At 50.5% G+C, this 23,748-nt stretch overlaps 1 protein-coding gene across 1 annotated transcript; it reads right to left on the bottom strand.

Annotated features, from left to right (window-relative positions):
• Window positions 1–7,015: 7,015 nt before the first annotated feature.
• TRIB1 (tribbles pseudokinase 1) lies at window positions 7,016–15,111 on the bottom strand. The gene is made up of 3 exons (XM_082858853.1): window positions 14,084–15,111; window positions 11,752–12,044; window positions 7,016–9,227 (listed from the first exon to the last, which is right to left on the bottom strand). Exons 1-3 carry the CDS (start codon window positions 14,441–14,443, stop codon window positions 8,762–8,764), a joined length of 1,119 nt encoding a protein of 372 aa, XP_082714979.1. The 5' UTR covers window positions 14,444–15,111; the 3' UTR covers window positions 7,016–8,761.
• Between the last annotated feature and the right edge of the window lie 8,637 nt (window positions 15,112–23,748).

Genomic DNA, 23,748 nt, shown 5'->3' with positions numbered 1-23,748 from the left:
CTCATTCTGCCAACTGGGAAACCAAGGTCTTATTTCAGCTGTGTTCTCAGGCACTGGCCGTTGCCTCTGAGGTTGAGAAAGGTGATGGGACTGGAGGCAGGCAGACAAGTCCATATCCCAGTCCTGTCTTTAGTGAGCTCTGTGACCTTGAGCACTTAACATCTGAGTCTCCGTTCCCCATCTGTACAAAGGAGATGATAATATCCCTCAGATGCCGTGAGGATTGCAAGCGATGATTCATTCAACACACCCAATGCCAAGTAGCTACTCAGTAATATTAGGTCCTCGCCGCTCCCCTCTCCTGGATTTACCCAAAATATACCCATTTTCAGGAATGACCTCACCTTAACTGAGGCTTAACGGGTCTCTATTTGAAAATGGGTGGCAATCTCATGTTGCCCTAATTGGTCAACAGCGTCAGCTTCACCCAGGAGCTGGTTGCAGATGCAGAGTCTCCGGCCCCACCCAGCCCTGATGAACAGAATCTGCATCTTAACAAGATCCCCAACCCCACTCATGAGAAGCACCACTAAGCATATTTTTTTAATGAGTTGACTTACTGCTTTTGGCCATCATTGACCTCAGTTGTTGGTAGCCAACATTTGTTGAGACTTTGATACATGGCAGGCATGTGGGAAATGTTTTACGGGCATGATCTTATCTAAACTGCACAATCTCAGGAAGTGCGAATGCTCACTAACCCATTTCACAGATAAGACAACCGAAGCTGAGGTGGGTGAGTTCCCTCCGTGGGTAAGTTCTAGAGCCGCACTTCAAATCCTGGGCCTCTGCAACTCCACGCTCCTCCCTTTGCCACCCTGCTGGCTAGAACTAAGCTACCTCTGCCTCTGCAGAAACTGGGCATGGGTTAATTTTTTTAATCCCTGTTCTCCTTGTGGGATCCCAGTGAGGCCTCTTGGGTATCTGTGAAATGGCAGTTTCAAGTCCCCCCAGGCTCCCAGGGTGGGTTTCTGAGACGCTGGAGGAGCTGGCCAGCTGGGCAAAGCCAGAGAAGCCAGACTGCTCTCTGCTCACTTGAACTGACTAAGGCCAAGGTCACCAGCCCCCCTCGGGGAAGCAGGTAGTGGGAAGGCTAATGCTCTGGGCACTGCCCTGCTCCCCGAGACTGGCCCTCCCATCTAAGCTGCCCCCTAGAACAGTCAACACTCTGACCTGGCAAGCCTGCAAGCCAGAAGGAAAAGAACATTTATGACAAAGGAGAGAGGGGGACGTGTAATAATGACAATGGGAACATGGGAACACTAATCTCTGACCGAAATCCCAGGCCAGGCCCTTTGTGTGTTTTATCACCGATCCTGCCTGCAGCCCTGCAGCTCTGCAAAACACTTATTTTTATGTACCCATTTTACAGATGAGGAAATGATGCGTCAGAAAGATTTTGCAACTTGCTGAAGGCCACAGACCAAGTAAAGAGGGAGGCTGGGATCCAAATCCAGGTCCACTGACTTCCCAGCCTGGATTCTTTCTACTTTGAAGGGATTTGCCTGAATTTCAAGCCACCTACAAGGCACCTTGGCCTAGACACTGAACAGCTTTACTTCATGTAACCCTCACCGCCACAGCATTGGGGATAGGTGGCATTCTTACTGCAACTGAAGCAGGGAGCAGTCACGTGACTCGTCTGGGTCGTACAGCGAATTAGCTATGAAGCTGGTATTTGCTACCAGGTCTCTCTCACCCCGAAGTTCAAGCTCTTTCCTCTTTCCTGCCAGCTCTGGGAAGTATAAAGCGTTTTACCCCAAGAGAGCTCAGGGTCTACTGACATGATAGGACTTTAGTTGTGGGAATAAATATAAAAGATGAACATCTGCCAACATGGGGGAGCAGGTCACTCACACGTTAAGAGCATATTCATTAGCATGAGACTCCTTATGTTCAGATCCCATTTACTAGCTGTGTGACCTTGAGCAAGTTACTTACCCTCTCTGGGTTTTCATGTACCCACCTGTAAAATGGGACAAATGAGAGTGCCTTCCTCACAGAGTTGTTATAAGAATGAAATGAGGCCATGCCTGTAAAGGACTAAGGCAGTGCTGGGCAGGTATGAGTACTCAGTACACGTGGGTTCCTATCATCACAGTCATTCTAATTATTCCCTTTCTGTGTTCACACTTGGCACAGGACATCCAGCAGTGTGTCGAAGCATATTGAGTGTTCAGGGGCTGTCCGTGAAATGTCCTCCACAAATTCACTTCCCCAGTGAAGAAGTGAGAAAGGTGCTGATGAACAAGAACTTGGACACCAACTCTGGCTGCAGCTACTGAGACAGAAAATTTCAAATACAAGACGAGCGTTGGCTGCGAATCGGCTGTTCTTTCCCCTCTCTCAGCCTTGGCTCCCCCATCCATAAAATGGGGGGAGTGTGGGTGAACCTGCCTCCCGGCTGCTGACAGCTACGGCTCCACAGGGAGCAGGTCTGGTGGCTCTTCACCTCCCAAAGACCTCCTCGCGTGTAACGGGGATGGGAAGTCCGTTTGGAGTGTACTTGAACCCTGACCCCACAGGCCCTCGCGGTCCAGCCTTCTACGGGGGATGCGCCTGCTGCCTGCTAGCTAACGAGGCGTGGAGTTGAGATCATGACTGAGCTGCACAGCCACGGGCCTGGCTCGCCGGGCTGTGCTGACCGAGTGCGACGGCCAGGTGAGGAAAGTGCTGGGGACACTCATGCAGTCACTGCCTGAAAGGACAGACCTCAGAACCGATGTTTTCAAAATGCCGTGTCTGACGTCCAAAATTTTTCTGGCTCACTCCATGGACGTGCCTGACATTGATCTCATTTGGGGCCAGACACATTCTAGAAGGTCATGCACAGCACACCAGCTTGCACCCAGGAAACTGAGCTGCCAGGTGCAGGCGGGGGTGGGAGCTTGGTCAGGAGTGGCCCGGCTGCTGTTTGGCTGTGGCTTTCCCAGTCTCAGCCTTGGTGTCCCCTCCTAAAATGGGGTAAGTGTGGACTAAATCTTTTTTTTATAATAAACATTTTATTTGGAATAATTTTAGATTTACAGAAAAGTTGCAGAAATAGTACAGATAGTTGCCGAATATCCCTCACTCGGTTTCCCCTGATCCTATCATTTTACATTTCCGTGGTACATTTGTCCCAATTAAGAAACCAACAGTGACACATTATTACTAATTAAAATCCAGACTTTATTTGGATTTCACTCATTTTCTCATTAACGTCCTTTTCCTGTTCCAGGATGCCACATTGCATTTAGGACTAAATCGTTTACAAAGTCTCCCAGTTCTAAAAACCAACAGGCAGTAAGCCCTCGTGGTTAAGAGCTCTGGATGAATGCTGTGCTGTGTGACTTTGGATAAATCCCTCACCCTCTCTGAACCTCAGTCTCTTTATCTATAAAAAGGGGATGATACCAGTACTGCTTTATAGGGGTGCTGTGAGGTAATTTGTTAATTCACGTGAAGCACTTAGCACAGCTCTTAGTACGCCATGAGGGCTCTGTTGATAAGAATCAGCAAGTAGACATCATAGACTAAAACAAGGAGTAACCCAGCATATGGTACACTTCCTGGCAAAAAATCTCCCAGCACAATGGCTGCTCCAAAAAGAAGATATCATGTTGCTGGTCTAGCACATCAAACCCAAAGTGTAAAGCACCGGACTGGAAAAGGCAAAGATCTGGAGTCAAACAGGCCTGGGTTCGAGTCCCATCCACCCACTGCATGAATTTGGACACACTGTTCAGCCTCTAGGTCTCAGCATCCATATCTGCTAAATGGGAACAAATCATTCACTTCACAGGGTTGCTGAGAAGATAAAATGAGACGCACACTGTCAAGCATCAAGCAGGACTGAGGTGGGATATTCGTGAAAGAGACCATCTTCCTCTTTTCCTACCTCTTCTAGGAACCGTAAGTCACTGACTGCTACTGGGATCTTTAAGAATCCACTGAAATCTCATATGGGCAGTTCCCAGGGGTTGGTAGTGAGATCCTACTCCTCTTTTTTTTTTTTTTTTGGAGGGGAACCAAAGTCATATTGAAAAGCCGGTTCCATAATCTTCATTGCTACAATGCTTTTTCTCATCCAGTATGAAATTTTCGTTCTAATTTCACGCTGCCTGTGACTAGTTTTAAAAGGAAGCATAAAGCTATTCCGATGGTCCCTCTGACGAAGATTATTGTAGGCCCCGTTTTCACAGAATCAGTCTCTTTTCACAGAATACCAACTGAAGAAGCCGAAGAAGTCAAAGAGTATCGCTCCTGTTTAAAGATGAGCAAATGAGAGCCAGAGAGGCAGATCTGCTTGTTCAAGGTCAAATAGCGGAAGAGCTTCAGAGCTAGGAAGAGACCCCAGTCACAAGATCCCGGCTTCTGTGCTTTCGGCTCTCTGACTTGGAGGCCCATTAGGCTCTGAGCTGCTGGAGGACATCCCTCCATTTATCCATCCACACATCCATCCACCCACTTGTCCATCCACTCATCCACTCACCCACCCACTCGTCCATCCACTCATCCACCCACCCACCCACTCATCCATCCGCTCATCCACTCACCTACCCACTCATCCATCCATGTTGGTATTGGACACCTTCCTGTGATAGGCACTGAGCTGAGTGCTGAGAGCCAGGGATGACAAAGACGGTCACAGTCCCCAACTTCATGGAGCTTTCTATTCACTGAGCTATGACTGAGTCTTGGTTGTCTGTTTCCCAAGGGTCTACCACAGTGCCTGGCACATGGTAGGTGAACAGTAAATGTTTTTTGAATAATGGATATCTCTCATCTTCAGTAATGCTCCCACCGTTATAACTGACGTACTGAATCACTGTGAAGACCTTGAGGGGGCTAAAATCTCAGTATCTGTATTTGTCTTGAACTGTCTTCTCCAGTCGTCATTCTTACCAGAAGAAGTTAAACAGCCGTGTGCAGACATAGCCGCAACATTAGACAAGGAGTAAAAGACCTGAGTTTATGTCCCAGCCCTGAGCTGCTTACTTCTAAGTAGCTCCCGAAAGACATTCGAGCCTGTTTTCTCATCTATCAAATGGAGCAAACAATATTTGACTTGCCTATTTCACTTGGCTGCTGTGAATATAAAAGGAGAGAGAGAAGGAGAGGGAGAAGGAAAAGGGGAGAAAAAGAGTGAAAACTTCTAGAAAGTACAATATGAATAAACAGTCATTGATAGGTTACTTGAATGATTTATGTTGAGGGTACAAGAGAAAATAAAAGTGATCAGCCTTTTAACCAGTACTCGGTACACTCTCCTTCCAACCTTCTATAATGTAACTCGTTGTGATTGCCCCAGATTTGTTCCAACCTTTGAAGAGATTAAATTTATGGATTTGTGGCATCACGTGTCACCCCAGCCAATCCTGACCCATATTTCTCTCCACTTTGTTCATGCAACGACAGTACAAAAAGGTGCTGTAACCTTAATTGCTTGCAAAGTATTTTGAAATCCTTAGATTAAAAAGTTCTGTGAAGTCCAAAGTATTAGCCTTCTGTGTGCCCTAGGAGTTGTGCAGAGCCTCGCCTGGGTTCATCAGGGCAGGGAGAAATTGCAGTGTATGTTCTGAGGACCCAGGAACTTTGGGGTTTAAGGGTCTTCTTCGTGGAATGGCCCTAGATCAACTCCCAGCTTCCTAGTCTCTTAGCTACTCAGGCATCTGACCATTCCTTGTGTTGCTTTGTGCTTTTTCCATTTCTTAAGTTCCTGGGTCACGAGGCCTGAGTTGCACTTACTTTGGTGTCATAGGTCTCTTTCCTGAGTGGTCTCAGCCTAAGTCCTAGAAAGGGCAACTCTGTCACCTGTAATCTCTGTATGCCTTTTCATTTAAGCCCAGAGTGATGACTTAATCCTCATTCTAACTTTTACCATTAGAACTTAGAGTTAAAATTCTGTTCCATGGTGGTAACCCTTGGAGGAGGTGTCAGGTAGGGACTGAAACGGGTAGGAGGGGGCTCCTGGGGTCCTGGCAGTGTTTTGTTTCCTTGCCCTGACTGTAGGTTAGGCCAGTGTGTTTGTTTCGTGAAAATTCAGAGCCACACACTTCTACGTGCATTTTTCTATATATTTGTTACACTTACAATGAAAATATTTTTTAAAAAATCACTCTGGGGCATCCCTGGTGGCGCAGTGGTTGAGAGTCCGCCTGCCGATGCAGGGGACACAGGTTCGTGCCCCGATCCGGGAAGATCCCACATGCCGCGGAGCGGCTGGGCCAGTGAGCCATGGCCGCTGGGCCTGCACATCCGGAGCCTGTGCTCCGCAACGGGAGAGGCCGCAGCAGTGAGAGGCCCGCGTACCGCAAAAAAAAAAAAAAAAAAATCACTCTGGATGCTAACTGACTTCATATAGAATAAATTCTGATGTGATAGTGAGGCTATACACCTAATCAAATCAAAATCCTTTCTTTCTCTGCCTTTGTAATTCAAAATAATGTTGCTTTCAGTTTTCCATCCTTTAGTTCCATTTTCACACTTACAGGAAACATGGAAGAGCCTCAGCCATTTTAATTAAGTCTAATGTGGGAGCTAAGGGGGGAGGTTGGTTCTCATCAGAAGTCCTGTGATGCCTTCAGGGATGTATGTGGACCTCTGAAATTACAACAAAATTCTGTTGGATACACATGTACATTTTTCTGAGAAGTGTCCACGATTTTCATCAAATTCTCAAGGGTCTCTGAATTAAAAAGGACCATAAGTCAGAGGGACTCTTACAACTCAAGACTTTTTTATGTATGCTCCTCTCGAAATGTTTCTCGACTCTAAATTCAACCCATAGCCCTCACCAACCTGATTCACCACATTGGTTTCACCCATCAAAATGAATTTGCTCACTTCAATGGAAAAAGTGAATGGACTCAGCTGTCAAAGGTAACATATAATAATCATCATCTGTTTACTTCTCCATCTCCTCCTCGAGATCCCAGGCCCTGATGCCAGAGACCTTTGCAGCCTCGGTGTGAAAGTGCACCAGGCAGTGGCGGACTGGACTCCAAAGAAAGTCACTGCACCCATTTACGAAACCAGATTTATTAAAATTTCTCTACAAGTCAGAAACAGCCGTCTCACATATATACACATGTACAGGAAGGATCTAGTGTTTTGAAGCCCCAGCCAGCCCAGAGTCCTCAGCCGGGTCATGTATCACAGATACAACATTCAAGCAACCACAAGAACGTTAGTGGGACAGAGGCTTCTGTCCTCCCTCTTCTCCAAGTCCCATGATTCTGTCAAGGTAATATTGCCAATGATCATTCACATTTCACGTGGCCTTAGACACGCAGGTTATTCAGACAGACACAGACAACAGAACAAGCGTCAGAGCCAAAACAACAACAAAAAAATCGGACATATGTATAAAAGGTACACTATATGTACAAAGTACACAGTACGTGAGGTATACACGGTATTCTCACAATGCATGTTAGTAGTTTGCCTAGGCGTAGCCCTTAAAAGTGACTGCCTGTTTTTGTGCCATTTCTCAAAATACAGTATGTTTGGTTTACCCGTTTAATCACCTGATTTCAGTACTGTCTATTTACTGATATTTCATCTGTACTTGTTTTTTTAATGCAAGTTGCAGTTTCTTTGTTAAGCTCTATCTTTTGTAGGTAGTGAGTTCCCATCTCTGGAAGCATTCAAAAAGAGGTTGCAGACCCAACCTGTGAAAGAAGCTGTGTGTCGGGGGGCGGATTTCTGCATTGGGAGGTGGCAGAGAAACGAAAGAAGTTGGGCCAGATGACTTTTAACATCCCTTTCAAGTTTAAAGATTTGGGGCTTGCTATTTCATCCCAGATACTGATGATGCAGATGTATTCATAAACCACACCACATCCGAAATATTCACAACCTGTCATGCAAAACTGCAGACCATACCCATGGCGGTGGTTAAAGTATAATTCTGGAAGTTAGTCCGAGAACCGTCTAAGACTATCCAAAATTCACTTGCTCTGAAGCACTAAGATGTTTAACATTTGCTCTTGGGAGAGGGAGTGGAGAGCCTTCTTATCTTTCTCCTCCTAGACAAAATGCTCCACCCTGAGATGGTCTTGGGGAAAAAAGTAAAGGATAAATGCTAACATATTTGAGGGGAACCAAGAAAGCTAATGGTTTCCAAGTGCTCAAATTCTTGTTAAAAGTCTCCAGTCTCTCTGTCTGAGCTCAGAGTTCTAAAATAGCCAGGAGTTTGAATCTTTTATGATACTTTTCCACAGTTAGCTGGTAAGTGCTTTTATAGTGAAGGGATGGGAGGGCGCATTTCAAGGTCAGAAAGAAGGCATTAGTGCAAATGAGGTCTTGGCAGGAAATGGAGGAGAAATTCTGGGTTCGTGGTTCAGGCAGGCTCCTATGCCCCTGAAACAGTCTGCTCCAAAAAGATGAAGAAAGGGTGAGTGTTAAACCAAACCAGAAAAAACAACTTTCCGATCAGAGAAGCTAGGGTAGCAAAAGGCTGGCTACCAAAGACAAGTTCGAAGATGGCAGGTTTATTGGCCCAAATTATTTGTCACCCTGTTAAAAATATGGTTATTGCCCAAAATGCCATTGTGCGATTCATTTCCTCTCCCTTTAGAATGTTCATTTCACTTGATCACATGCTGCAGAATATCCACACTCCTTGCCACCTGTAAAAGATGCGGAACCCCCATATCTGACACAGGGACAGCTGGCGAAGGTTCACTAAGGGAAGCAGCTCTGCAGGAAAGGCCTGTCCATCTTTAGAAATGGAAATGCCATGTGTGAGAATTATGAGGTTTCTGAGGTTTGGGGATTAGCAGAAGAAGGAACTGATGTCACTGTCCTCCTGGTACTCTGGAACAATCTGGTCGGAAGTTCCTATTTCTGAGTCGACGTACCCAGGCTCCAAGACAGACTCGAACCAGGGATGGAGTAAGATCTCTGGAGCAGTGAGTCTTTCTGAAGGCTCCCGTCTCAGAAGGCTGCGAATGAGGCACCTGGCTTTGGGGGAAATGTGGTCAGGAATGCAGAACTGTCCACGTCGGATTTTGGAGAAAAGGGCACTGGGGTCTGAGTCATGGAAGGGGTAGCGTCCCACCAAAAGGGTGTAGAGCATCACCCCGAGGCTCCAAACGTCCGCCGCCTTTCCGGAGTAGGTCCCTGTGGTGTTGAGAATCTCGGGGCTCACGTAGGCTGGGCAGCCGTGTTTGTCTGACAAAGCATCATCTTCTCCCTTAATTATGTGTGTATCTTCTAGACTTTCCAGTCTGAGCTGGGTTCTGTAGGAGAGAGGAAACAAGCCATTACTTCCAGCTACTATGAAAACCAAGGCCTTCCCAATAATAGCACCCACAAGTACTCATCGCAAAGGCCCAAGGAATGCCAGTTACCCCTTCATCCAGTTAGCAGTGCCTTGCATCACCCTGGAGGACTCAGGATTTCACAAACCAATACAAACTGCAATAAACATTAGCAAAGTATTGAGAGAGAGCCTGGGGTGGAGGGTATGATGCAAAGCCCCAAATACTATTCATTATGCTACAGCTTATAAGACATATCCTAATAGGGGTTACACAATTTACAAAGTTCACATTGCAGCAGTGGGAGCCTGTCTCAGGGGAATGCTGACATTTCTCCAAAAGCTATCAGGGAAGAGCAGTTTATCCTACTGCTTCAGGGAGAGCCTGGGCATCCTACAAGCGGATCTTATCTCTTATCATGCCACTGACTGCCAGGGCTACTTGGACCCGTTGCTTGGCATTACAGAACATTACAGAACACGGAGCCCAAGGTCACTGTTACTGCACACAGGTTGTTAGCACTCCTGTTCACATCGATATATACACACAGAGGGGATTCTGTCCACCTGAGCCCAAGCCATGACGGCCATGACGGGAAATGTACATGGAATGTTAATTACATTTATTGGGATGTTTAATTGCAAAGAATGCTTAGCCTGGACAGAAAGGACAAAGAAAAGCAGCTGGTGGATTTGAAAGATGCAGGAGCCCTAAAACGCCCTCGTATGTGTGCACATGCACACACACACACACAGGCACACACACGCACGCACACCCTAGGATGACACATCAACACCTGAGCTCATTTACTCAGGTAAGGGTTTATCTCTTCAGGTAGCAACTAAGGTTTGAAACATCTTTAGTTAAGGCTCTCTGATGAAGCTGCAGGTGCCTCCTCGTTCAGATCCAGCCACTCAAGCCTCTTGGCTCCCCCAAAGCCCAGAGCCCTGTGGGGAGTCTCCAGTACATGGTGGTCACTTACGCTCCCCCCAGCTTCTCTGAAACAGCCCTGTGTCAGTAAGTCACTCGTTGCGAAGTTAGACGCAAACATTTGGTACGGGCTACTGGGTCAATTCCTTTTCCTCTCAAAGGTCTAGTTCTTTTTTGTTTTTTTTTCTTCTTCTTCCTGCCTTTCTGTTCCCTGGAGTGTAGTATACATGTGCTAACTTCAGTATGTCCTCAGCCTGACCTCCCCCCGTCCCCCCCTCCCGTCGTTATGTAAAATACCCATTGGTTCTGTAAACGGAAAATATGACTCAACCCACACTGTCTGCCACTGATTGGCTGCTGTAGTACTAAAACCCTGCACCTGTTCTGGTTACACGAATAGCGTCAGCCTGTCATTGCTTAACCCTCGGGTTGCCAAACTCCACGCACATGACATTCGCCTGTGCAACAGCAGATTTCAACAGTAAGCAAGGAGGTGTGTAAGGTGTGTTTCAGAAAATACATCACCATATCAAAGCAGAGTGTTCCAGGAACTGGAAACTTCTTCATTACCAACACTTTGCTTTTCTTTGCTAATCAGTATGATCCAATGACTCTTGCAAGGTCAGACACAAAGCCATGCTTTCTGGCAACTCAACCCTATACTTTTTCATAGGACCTGAAGTCAAGGGTAAAAAAAGCACAGGTGGGGTGAGCCCTGCATGAATACCTACAATGAAGTAACACACACCCACCTGTGCAATTCTACAATGGTATTGCTTTTAATCTTTCCACAAGGGATGTGGCCCACCTCTTAAAATCAGGTAAGGTTTATCTCCTGTGGCTTCCTGAATTCTCAACTGAAACCTCAACTCTGAATCTTAATGTCACATTATTGTCTTATCGAGCTCATCTTGTTCTTTATGAGGTAAGCCATGATCTATATTTAGCAACCAATTCTAGCCAGCTTCCATTTCTCATTCAACTGAAGATGCATCCAAACAAGACGTCTAAAAAGTCACCGGAGAATGGGGAGAAAATACTGGGGGCCAAGCCTGACACATAATAGGAGTGTGGTGTGAAGGAAAGGGATAGGTTTCTGCAACTACGACAGTCTGACCAGCTCTGTGATACTTACTAGGTACAATAAATAAATAAATAAATAAACAGGGGGGGAAAAAACAAGAAAAAAAACCCCACTCGGTATAAACAAGGATTTGAAGACATCCTCTAGGAATGGATGTTGTGAAGGGCAGACTGACATTTGTACCCCAGGAGAACTGACCTTTCTGACAACGATGGGGAATAAACCTGATCCTGGGGTGGAAGCGGGGAGGGCATCCTGTCCTCACGTGACATCCCACAGATGTACCAAGGTGTCCCCAGGCCACGTCCACAAGGGTGCAGAATAACCAACTTTGGCTTTGGCCCCTCTGGAGAGAGGATTTCTAAAGACTAACTCTGGGACAACTGAGCCCTTGGTGTTGTTTTGAACCAACACCCTGCACCTAACTGCTCGACCTGCACCCTCGTTTTGGAGTCAAAAGGCACAGGAGAGGCTGTGGAGGCCGCTCACCTCTCCTCTGTGGAGAAGACAAACTTCCTAAGCTTTAGGTCCCCCAGCACGATGGCTGACTGGTGGCAGTGGGCAACGGCAGAGACGATCTGCTTGAAGAGCCGGGCAGCCTCCTCTTCCCGCAGCCTCTTCCGGCTGCGCACGTAGGAGTGCATGTCCCCAAAGTCCCTCTCAAAGAAGACATAGGCTTTGGTTTCCCCAAGGATCACTTCCACAATGCCAGTGATGTTCCTGTGTGAGGGCAGCTGGATGTAAGGCCGGATTCTGTCCTGGTAGTGTTTAATGGGAAACACCTGCAGAGAGAAGGGGACTCACTTAGGAGGCTAGAAAAGCAGAGGCTGCCACCCAGATCCTGGGCTGGGCTGCAGTTCTCAATCTCTGGGCTTTGGTTGAAAGTGAGGCTCCATTCATTTACCCCAACCTCCTGCAACCCCTGTTAGCTCTGCAGCCCCACCTGATGCAGCCTGGGCTACTCCTAACACCCAAAAGCAGTAGCATCTAGGGCTAGCAAATCTCCAAAAAGCTACCATATGGATGGTTTGAAAGAAGTCTTCTAGGTATGGCCTTCCGGCTCCAGAGAGCTAAGCTCCTAAGTCCCCACCCTCTGTGGCCCTTTCTCGTTGGCAGGTAATGCTGTGCAAAGTGGCTGATAGAGGTCCCCCTGGGATCTCCAGGAGCAGCCTCTGGAAATGCATGACCTCCTGCAGACCAGAGAGAGCACAGGACATGGTGACTCTGCAGCCTCCAAGTGGAAGAACATACAGCTGGAGAACGTACAGCTCTGTCATTACTCAGAAGGAACAGATGACTCCAAGCGCAAGACTGTCAACACAGCCCTAAGGAACCTGCCGAGGCTGTGACTCAGGTATAAGCAGTCTTGAGTTAAAATTCCCACAGGAGGGATATGGGATCCTCTGGGGGGGGGGGGGTTCATTTGTTTACTTATCTCCCCCCCACACCAACTCCCATCCTCAATTTCACTCGGGACATGGGTAGCATCTTCTCTAAGAAGCTGGCTGGTCTCTTTAAGGGCCTTTTGTTTAGTCCGGTTACTCATATCCTAGACTCAACTGGAAACGGTGACACACGGGCTGTCACCATCTGGATTCAGCTATTATCTGCTCGGAGGAACTGGAAGGGGTTGCACAATGACCAGACCCACCCCACCTCTGACGCTCGGTTGCTCCGGCACCAGCTCTTAAAACCTTTCCGCTGCCCCCCTCCTCCCACCCCAGCCCACACTCATACCCTCTGAGCTCTGCTCCCCAGCCACCACGAAGAAAAGATTTTGCCCCCCTTTAAACTGGGCTCGATCACACATGTGAAGTTTCGTTCGGGTCGGACAGTAGGTGGCAGCAGCGAGGCCAGGGAAGGGGAGCTCGGGGGGTCAGGTGAGTTGCGGAAAACCAAAGAGCGACTTAAACTGAGGGGTGACCCTATGTTTCCGGTGAAAACGAGCAGCCCGGAGGCTTCTCAGGGATGTCTGAGGCCCGGGTGTCCAGCTCGCAAAGGGTGCATGGCCTGTGGGAATGTTCTGCGTCTATGGGCGCTGGAGGAGAGTGTGGAGGATCCTGTTTGCAAGAGTTGTATCCCCTCCAGGATGGAGCCCCTTATGTTCAAAGGAAAATCGCGGGCCGGAAAAGCAAGACATGAATGGAAGCGAGGGTTCCTAGTCGGTGTGGGCTTTCCAACATTTCTATTCCGGCCAAATACCCCCCGCCCTCGCTGGAAGACCCTCTCAGACTACTCTCTGGGGAGGACAGGGTTCCGGTTCCAGCGCGGGTTCCAGCCGGAATCCCCAAGACCGGAGCCCAACACGGACTTCCCGCCCCCTTACCACCCACGGCTGAGCCCGGGTGCCTCGCAGCCCCAGCAAGAGAGTTGCCAGCTGCTCCAAGCTCCAAGGAGGCACCCACAGCAGGGCGTCCTTCCAGAACGAGGGGCGGGGGAAGCGAGGAGAATGGGAAAGGGGGAATGGCATGGCCCTGGAATCCATATCAATTCCACAACTTATGTGGAACGCCACGCACTAAACTCGGCGCTAAGCAAATAACATAGATGTTGTAAAGCAACTGAGCACCGCACTTCCTCTCGACCGCCAAGCCCCCACTATACCACTCCATTCGAACCCCTCAATCCCCGATAGGGTGACCCGGGTCAAATGCTGCCTTAACGGGCTCAAACCCCCTTATCCGCCTTGCCCCAAGCCCAAGTCCTGACGGCACCTTCGGCCCCCGGGCGACGGCGGGCGAGACCCCAAACACCTTTGCCTACCACCGGGTCCCCTCACCCCGCGACCCCCCGCCGGGTCCCGGCCCCCCTGAGTGCCTACCTTGCAGCGCAGCTCGCGGCCGGTGTGGAGGCACAGCGCCCGGGACACATGCTCGCGCTCGGCCAGGGGCAGCAGCAGGTAGTCGGCGATGCGGCTGGGCCCCGGCGCGCTCCCGGAGCCGCCGCCAGCCCCCGGAGCGGCGGGCGGAGGCTGCGGGCTGCAGGGAGAGCCAGGGGGGCTGAGGTAGTCCGGGGGGCTAGAGCACTCGGAGAGACGTGGGCACTTGGCCGCCACGGCCGCCGCGTCGTCCGCGTCCAGCAGGCGTTTGGCCGGGGCGCCCCGGCCGACCGGGAGTAGCAAGGCCGGAGCGCGGGGCTGCGAGACGCCGCTCATAGCAGAGCGCACGGGACCGACCCGCATCCCGTCCCCGGCCGGGGCGGCCCCGGCTTTGTACGTCCTCGGATCGGCGCAGGAAGGTGCAACTGGGTCGGCGCCGGCGCCGCGACTTACTCCAGCCCGCGGGATGGAGGTTGCAGACGGAGCTTGGTTCTGCCCCCACGGGGGGCAAAGCCGGAGCCGCTCCCGGGCGCTCGCGGTACACGCGAGGACCACGGTGGCCGCGCGTCCGGGGAAAGGAGGCCGGTTCGGGTCCCCGGATCCCCGTGGGTACCGGCTCGGGGCGCCTCGCTATTGTTGTAGAGGCTGCCGACAGTCGGGGAAGCAGAGGCGGCGGCGGCCTCCGAGGTCCGGAGCAGCGAGAACAGGATTCTGCAGGCTCGGCGGAGCCACGGAGCAAATGCACTTCCCGAAGCAAGAAGTGTCGGAGCGAAAGCCGGACCAACTTTTCCGCGGCGCCCGGGATCCTACGCGCTCCGGGCTCCCGGCGTGAGTGTGCGCGAGACAGACGCGCTCGGAGAGGGTAACTGAGTGTGAGTGAGTGTGTGCGCCGCACCGATCCCGGCCAGTGCACTCCTCCTTCTCCTTTTCCTCCACCTCCTCCGCCTCCCGGTGACTCACGCTGTATACACATACACTCACAGGCCGGGCTGTGTAAACAGTTGGGAAGCCGGGTTGTGCAATGAGGTGGCTGCGACGACTCGGGCCCTGCCGCCGGGCGAGCAGTCACCGGAGCGGAGGGGAGGTGCAGCTGGGCCGGCGGGGGCGACGGGGGTGGCCCGACGGCTGGGGATGCTTCGGGCAGAGCGCGCTCCGGCGCAGGTGGCGTGTCCTGCGCGCGCACACGCCCCCCGAGCCGGTCTAGGCGGGAGGAGGCGCGCGCCCTCCCGCAGGCCGCGGGCTCAGCGCGAGAAGCCGGAGGAGGGGGCGGAGGAAAAGTTCCCGTGACGTCAGGGTCCCGGGGAAGTGGGCGGGAGGGGAGGGGCCGTGGGGGGCGAAGCAACCGTTGATTGGTGCGCGCTCCCCATTCACTCCGAGCACAATGGACTGCGGGCGCGCGCACCAGGGCTCTCAGCACCCGCCGCTCGCTGCAGCCGCGGGGTGACACCTCTTGCCCCGGGGATCCCCCCAGTGCCCCAAGCCTTGGGACCTCCGGTTGGAGCCGTGGGCGTCGCCGAGGCCCGGCGGTAGCCGGAGGAAGGGAGGAGAGAGAAGGTGATGAATTCCAGAATCACTCATTCACCCCCACGCGGTGGTTCCGGGGAAGACCTGCGCGTGGTAGTGGATGTGGCTATTTTTTTCCTTTTCCCGCCCCCTCCCAGCTCTAATCCCCAGCGTCTGTTCGCTTCCACAAATAGAACCTTCTGTTGGATGAAATAAGAGCAAACACTGGGCCTTCTGCGCTGCCTCCACCTCCACGCCCCTCCCGCGCCTGCCGCCCGCCCGGATTGCACGGAAATAGCTCCTCCGGGCTCTCGGGCCGCCCCTTCGCGGTGACTCGCAGAAAGAGCTTCCTGAGCCGGGGCCGGTGGGAAACAAAGGATGTGGGGAGAGGGCGGAAGGGGCCCACGTGGCCGTCGCCGAATTCCTGCCCTCTCCCCAGCCTCCACACGCGCAGCAGGGTCTAGGACGCCGGGGCCAGCCCGGTTCCGTGGTGGCCGGGGAGCGGAGTCTAAGTCATCCTGGCCACCGACAGTGATGCTGCCTACACACGGGCAACCCTGCCAGGGCGTGTGCATGCACTCGTGCAACGTGATTTGGGTGAGCTCGAGATGTGTGTCAGACCCTGCACAAAGCTCCGTGAAAAAACAACCTAGAATCTGTCGGTTTTCTTTCTTTCAAGAACCAGGTCCATTTGGAGTCCCTGGACACCCAACATAGATAACTGTTATCAGACAGTCCCTTCTGTACTTCTGCTAAATACTTCATTTTCCAAAACCAGGTCGAGCCCCAAGGATAAATCCTTTTCCATATCAAATCTCCATTCGTTCAACAAATACTAATGAAGCATCTGCTAAACTAGACGCTAGGGATTAGAAATGAAAACTAGTAATAATAGCTAACATTAATTGAGGTCTGTAACGTGCACTTTACACACACTGCAGTTTTACAGCCACCCAGTGGGGTTATTTTTTGCCCTTTTTCACACAGAGGAAGCCTGCAAAGTTAAGTTACTTGCTGTGGTCAAATAGCTACTGAATGCATTCAAGCTCTTAAGCATTTGTGGGAACTCAGGGAAGATTACAATTTGTACAGAGAAAAGAGAAGTCAGGGAGGATTCCCCCTAGAAGGCATTAGACCTGGAGGGTTGTGTGGGATTGTAAACGAGTTGCTGGGGTGGGGTGGGGGGAGGGCAGGGATGTGGGGAAGGGTAGGGTCAGCTTAAAGAGGCCAGGGTGGCTGCAAGGCCGGAGCTGAGCCTGCACTGCACGTGTCATTGGGGGAAATGTGAAAAGCTCCAATGCCTGCTGAGAAGACTGCACTTAATCCTGTAACCAGGCGAGAACCCACCAGAGGTTCTCCTTCTTTCAAGTTCATTTTGTGCTATTTATTTAAGATCCATTGAGCTGCCAGCACTTGGATGGCAAACTCAGCATGGGCCACCAGCATCTTCCTCCAAGGTGTGCATCTCCCTCAGTGCCTCTTCTGAGAGAAAGACATCACCACCACCCATCCCCAGGGCCAGAATCCCTGGCAGTCATTTCCCCTTGAATCCACCGTTTTCCTATCCCCCACTCGGTTGTCACTGGGTCCATCCTAGACCTGCTAGGTCTCACAGCCACCCCCTGCCGCCCCGTCCTCAGCTTCTTGGAGCTGCCCCTTGCAGACTATTTCTCATGCTCCCTTGCCCACTGGCTTACAGCCCATTTTGCCCAGAGGGAGGCCCTGGAGGGAGATGGGAGGGTGCTGCTTTGGGCACTGGCTGCACCTCCTCTGTGGCCCAGGCCCCGCTAGCCAGCCCCTCTGTGTAGCTGTTGCCATGTGCTGCCAGATCTCCCTACAGGAATGAAGGATTTATCCACCCACACGCCCCCAACCCTCCACCCCGGAACTGCTAGGAACACCTTTTGGGAGTTTTGGAAACTGCCTCAACTGAGAAGGGCTACCTTGCCCCAGTTCACACTCCCTTCCCAGGAGGTCCACATCCAATGACAGGTGATTGTGGAGTCTGGCCTCCTCGCCCGAACTTGAGCCAACTCTGAAGGGCAACCCGGCTTCAGCCGCCCATTTAGGGTCAACTGAGTTCTTCCTTGAGATTGCCTCCAGCACAGCTCTTCTCTCCAGCCAGTCCTATTCCTTCCCTCCCCTTCCACAGGCATTCCCTGATAAACCTCCTGCACACTAATCTCCATCTCCAGTCGGCTTCCTGGGGGACCCGACCAAGGCACCGCCTCCCTCTTCCTGGCCCTAGCTTGCTCTAGGCACTCTGGCTCCTGGGATCAAGTGACACAACTTTCATCCCTCCTGCCCTAGGGTGGAAGCAGCTTCGTGATGTTGATAACCTCTGGGCCCACCCCGCACACTGTGTTGTTTTGTTCTATGTTTGTTTCTGCTCTTCCAATACCTTCATAACTAGTTCCTCGCTTTAATTTTTTTCCACTGTACTTCCTGGCCTGGGTTCCATTTTCCTGACTGATACAAACCCTTTACCTTTCCCATGTCAATCCACTCTTCTCTACTCTCATGATCTTAGTTCAGAAACTTCTGGTTTTCTGCAGTAAGCTGCTAACTGGATCACTCATTCACCCTTTCAACATACAAGGGCGCCTACTCTGCCAGTGTACCTACTAGCTGCTGGAGATATAATGGTGCCCAAAACAAAATGTATCCTTGAGCTCCTTAATCCATTCCCCACACTGCTATCAGAGTACTTTTTCTAAAATTTAAATTTGGTCACATGAGGCCCTGGCCTAAAAACCTGGCAGGGACCCTCAGATGATAAAATCCAAACACCCGCTTTCCTGGCCCTACTTCCCATTCCAGTCTCACCTTTCTTGTCTCCTCGCTAGCAACATACCCATGCCAGCTCCTGGTAGGGCCCTAAACAGATCTTACTAATTCATACCTCTGCATTTTTGCCTGTGCTCTTTCCTCCCACTGGAATTCCCTCCCCTCCCACTGCCAATCTGATGAACTCCTATTCATCCTTCAAGACCCCACACAGATTTCCCCTGCACAGCAATCAAATTTAAATGTCCTGCTAAGTGCTGTTGAGTCCTCCATCTAGCTTTTTCTCATGGCACTATCCACTCAGCTGTCTTCCAGAGGGCAGAGGCCATGTCTTATTCAGCCGTGTGTCTCCAGTCCCCAGCCCAGTGTCTGTTATAAAGGAGGGGCTTAGTAAGTGACAACCAAACAAATGTACTCAAGGGCAGAGGGTCACCCACAGGGAGGGCCTGAGATGAGAGACAGGGATGGAGAACAGGCATTTGGGCCAAGACAGGGGACTGGAGAATAGGGCACAGATTTCAGAGTTGAATGTCTAGCCCTGGAAGGCAAACGGATATGGAAAAAGAAAGGGCTGAAGCTTTGGGGGCCTCCGGCCTGCATGCCTGGGAGGACAGACATGTACTCTTGACAGGTCCTGAGATCAAGTCAGCCAAGGGGACAAGTGAGCTAAAATTTTCCTGACTTCATTGCTGGGGCTTTCCCTGCCGGCAAAGTCTGGACTGAACTCCCATCAGACTTTTCAGATCCTTATTTGAGGAAGTCAGTGACTCTTCATAGGCCTCAGTTGCCTCACCTGTGAAATGGGCATAACTAAGGCCTGTTTTTCCTCCCCTGCAAGATTCTTATGGGAACAAATAGCTATAAACTATTTGTCCTTATGAGTTATCTACCCACACACAAATATGATTATCAAATATGGGCATGCCTTGATTTTGAACTCTGTTCATTTAGTCAACAAATATTCATTATCGGTTTACCATATGCTGGAGTTGGAAAAGGCCTTTACCATGAAAATTCAAATTGACAAATACAAATATATAAGTAAATAGGATGTGCATTGGATAGTAATTCTTCCTGTCTTAAAAGGGTTCTTTGCTTTATAAAAGGGTCTACCATGTGATGCCATTTAGCAAGCTCCTTTGGCACATGTATGGTGTGGTTTGGTAAAAATATAGGAAACTTGAAAGCAAGAATCACAGTTGGTTGTGCATGTGTGTGTACGTGTGTGTCCCCTTTGTAGCCTCAGCACAATGCTGAGCTGACACCGGGTGCTCACTGGATGACACGTTGAACTGGGGAAAAAATTGATTTACCTCCAATGTCTCAGGAAAGCATATATTACATAATGTGGGGAAAACCTGTATTGATTTTTTGGGGACAAAGTTGGGCTACTGATGAGCTCAGGCTTGATTCATTTTCATTCATGCCCAGGTAGGTGCCTGGCAGCGCCATTAGGAAGGTTCTGAATGTCGTACCCATTCCAAAAAAATTGGGACGTATTTAAGAAAAACAATATTAGTGTTTACGATAAGGTTCCAAAAACTGGAAAAGAGATGAACATTTACTGAGTTCCTCCCATACGGTAGAACCTTGTCTATTTTCTTGTTTAACGTTCAAAATTATCTCATAAACTAGTTATTACCACCATTTTACAGATCCACAAGAAGGCTCAGAGAAGTCGATTAGCTTGTCTAATATCACGCAGCGGGAAGGTGGCCAGTTATAATCGGAACCCTGATCCAGCTGACCTCAAGTCTGGCTCTTTCTGCTTTATATACCACCCAGTCTCCCAATGAAGAGAAAGTTTATCCATATATTTCTCCTCCTGTATCTTTTTTTTTTTAGTTCAGTAAAAATCTTTATCTTTTAAGAACTTACCCTTCCCCCACCAAACATTCACATACACAGATAGAAGATTAACATTCATAGAGCCTCAAATCTGACCTTAACATGATGATTTCATATTACTTCTTTTTTTTTAATTTTCTTTTTTTTTTAATTATTAATTTTAAGAACACAGGAAGCCTTAGGTCATCCAGGCCTCCCCCTAACATCTGTGGGGGGCTGGACGGAAGTGAAAATGAGAGTCTGTGACCTGATACCCCTTCTCTCCCCCCCGCCCCAGCTCCTGCCTTCCCCCGTAAGGTCTCCAGGGCACACCTTGGCCATGCCAACATCTTCACCCGTGGTGCTGCCCTTGGCCCTTCCTTGACCACGCACAGTCCTAGAGGTGCCCACAGCAGGTCACGTTGGGAAAATAGACCCAGGAAAGAACTTGGACCCTAGAAGCATGTTCTGGGCATTGGGGCAGAGGATTCCCCAGTCCTGGTACCTGGAGTTTGGTCTAGGCCAGCAGGTACAGGCTCTATGTAGGCACAGCCCCTGGCCATGTGGGGACAGATGCAGCGGGCAGAGGGCCAGGTCAGGGCTGGATCGCCCAGGCCTAAGAGAGAGGCACTGGTGCCCATGGCGGATTCCTGGGAGCTCCACCAACACCTTCTCTCCCACCTCCTCGTGTGCTCATTTCTGCCTTTTGCCTTTAAAATGCTCTTCCAGGGCTTCCCTGGTGGCACAGTGGTTGGGAGTCCGCCTGCCGATGCGGGGGACGCATGTTCGTGCCCCGGTCCGGGAGGATCCCACATGCCGCGGAGCAGCTGGGCCCGTGAGCCATGGCCACTGAGCCTGCGTGTGCGGAGCCTGTGCTCCGCAACGGGAGAGGCCACAACAGTGAGAGGCCCGCGTACCACAAAAAAAAAAAAAAAAAAAAAAAAAAGCTCTTCCAGTGACCTGATCCGTAATTCGCATAATCCCTGCCCTTCCAGAATGAGCCTTAGTGGAAAAGGCAGAATAAACAGAAATATAAACAAATGTCTGCAGTCGATTGCCTAGAAGGCAGAGAATAACTTGGCAGGGAGAGGAAGGAAGGATCAGGGCAGACTTCACAGAAAAGGTGGCCTTGCAAGACCATGGACAATCTATTACTTATCTCCATGATGGCCTGTCCAGGGTTTACATGCACTTGTCAGGGTGGCTGGACTGGAAGCCTCTCAGGGACAGAGGCTGGAAGTTTCCCGGATCCAGGGGCGGCACAGCTCCACAGCTGCCTTAGATGAAATGGTGAAACACCCCTCACTTTCTTCAGAGTTATTTGCTGCACCTTTCGTCTGTGAGTTGTCCCTGGCCACTGGCTCTTGGGTCATTTTTGCTTTCATTCTTCCAGCACATGGACAATGGCTAACCCTCTCTACCACTTGGCTGGGGAATCACCTCCCTCCCCCGGCCCAGCCCGTAACTGCTGAGCTGGTGAGTCACTTGCCTCACCAAGATCACCTGTAGGCTGGGAAGGGGTTGGGGGACAGACACAAGGCAGCAGGTTGTCCTAATACAGGTGAAAACACTTTGTCGACTATTAAGCTTCCTGCACATGTAAGGCATTCATTGTATTGCCTGTGGAAAGGGCATAGGTCTTCATGTCAGAAAAGACCTGGGTTCAAGGCCTGGCTTTGCCATTAGCTCACAGTGTGGATTTGGACAGGTCACTTCCCCAGTTTGGGCCTCACTTTTCTCCTTTTTTGCACGAAGATGGTAAACGGGTGGTTCTCGGACTGGGTTCCTTGGAACCCTGGGCTTCATGGCAGTAACTTAAGAAGAGAGCGGGAGGCCTTCCCTGGTGGCACAGTGGTTAAGAATCCACCTGCCCGTGCAGGGGACACGGGTTCAAGCCTTGGTCCGGGAAGATCCCACATGCCGCGGAGCAACTAAGCCCGTACACCACAACTACTGAGCCTGCACTCTAGAGCCCGCGAGCCACAACTACTGAAACCTGTGCACCTAGAGCCCATGCTCCGCAACAAGAGAAGCCACTGCAATGAGAAGCCCACGCACCGCAACGAGTAGTCGTCCCCGCTCGCCACAACTAGAGAAAGCCAGCATGCAGCAATGAAGACCCAACACAGCCAAAAATAAATAAACAAACAATAAATATATAAACTTATTTTAAAAAAAGAAGAGAGCGGGAAGCTGATGTGGGTTTCTGGGCTGCCCATTCCAGTTTCCATCACATGTTCCATGTCATGCTGCTTCTGTAAGATCGTGTTTGAGAAAAGGCTTCCACTGTTTTGGAGAAAAAGAGTTTGAAAACCACTGGCCTTTGTATATCTGAGGCCCCATCTCTGCTACTGATTCTTTTATTTAATGTCAAGGGTTACAAATCAGAAGCCCAGAGGCCAGATCCAATCTGCAGCATGTTTTGTAGGTCGTTGCAGTGATGATGCACCGTCTAGTTTACCACAGTCCCCACTGTTCCTTATTGCCTAACACTTGCCACCTCACATATATGTTAGCAGCATGGCCCCTGGAGCTCTTTGAGCTTGCATCCTCAGAAGTGCTCCCCTGAGATCCTCTTTTCCCAAGAGACGCTCCAGATGGCAAAAAAGAGAAGGGCCCATAGCCTGGAAACAGATGTTCCCCATCAGAGGGACTGGGGTAGTCTAGGTATAAGGGGTGCCCCTCTTTCCTCCTGTCTGCCCAGCCCAGAAGACCACTGTGATAGTTATAAAAACATAGCTGCAACTTCTTTGCCACTTTTTTCATTGAGAGGCAGAGTCTCTCGCATCTGGACAGGCTCAGGACTGCTTTGACCAATCAGGTACAACGAAAGTGCCACTCTGAGGCTTCCAAGGTTGGGTCACAAAAGTCCACGCAGCCTCTGTCTTGTTCTGGAGGACACTTGCAGTTGGAACCCTGTGTGGCTAGGTAAGAAGTCCGTCTACCCTGAGAACACTGTGCTGGAGAGGTCACTGGTAGACCCTCCAGAAGAAAGACCCAGCTGAGACTGTCCTGCAGCTGTCCCAGCCCAGGCGCCAGACAGGTGAGTAAGGAAGCCGTCCTGGGGGTGAATCCTCCAGCCTCAGCTACCCTTCTTCCCACCTGAGGCCCCAGACATCACAGTGCAGACAAGAGCCGTCCTTACCTTGTCCTTTCTGAATTCCTGACCCACAGAATCATTTACCCCCTAAGTTTTAGGGTGATCTGTTACACAGCAATGGATGACCAGTATAACATTCTGAAACTGTTCTGGATAAATTAGGAGGTCTGACAGGCAGGGCCTCACCAGCCCATAGGACACCTCTAGAGGCTGACGAGAAAAGGGAGCTCCCTCCTCCGGAGGGTCGCAACCCCACACCTGGCAGAGGGCTTGGCCAGCAGACTGCAGGCTGGATTTCACAACCAGTGGCCCTACTGCCTAGAGACACTTTCTTCTCTTCTGCTGGGATCAGCATGAGCTGAGCTGACAGGAAGGAAAAGGCATTTTCTCAAAACTCAGATAATTGCCCCATAAGCTCCTTGAGCATCTCCCAGGATTTGGGGAGGCCCCT

Source organism: Leucopleurus acutus (assembly GCF_964270905.1).
Source record: "Leucopleurus acutus genome assembly, chromosome: 17".
In the NCBI taxonomy this organism is placed as follows: domain Eukaryota; kingdom Metazoa; phylum Chordata; class Mammalia; order Artiodactyla; family Delphinidae; genus Leucopleurus; species Leucopleurus acutus.
This window is presented reverse-complemented; position numbering and strand designations above follow the sequence as displayed.

Excerpts from the sequence above, each read along its gene's own strand:
- TRIB1 (XM_082858853.1), bottom strand. The coding sequence starts at position 14,443 with ATGCGGGTCGGTCCCGTGCGCTCTGCTATGAGCGGCGTCTCGCAGCCC. Across the intron at positions 12,045-14,083 it reads GCCGCGAGCTGCGCTGCAAG|GTGTTTCCCATTAAACACTA; the intron begins GTAGGCACTCAG and ends TTCTCTCTGCAG. Across the intron at positions 9,228-11,751 it reads GTCTTCTCCACAGAGGAGAG|AACCCAGCTCAGACTGGAAA; the intron begins GTGAGCGGCCTC and ends TCTCTCCTACAG.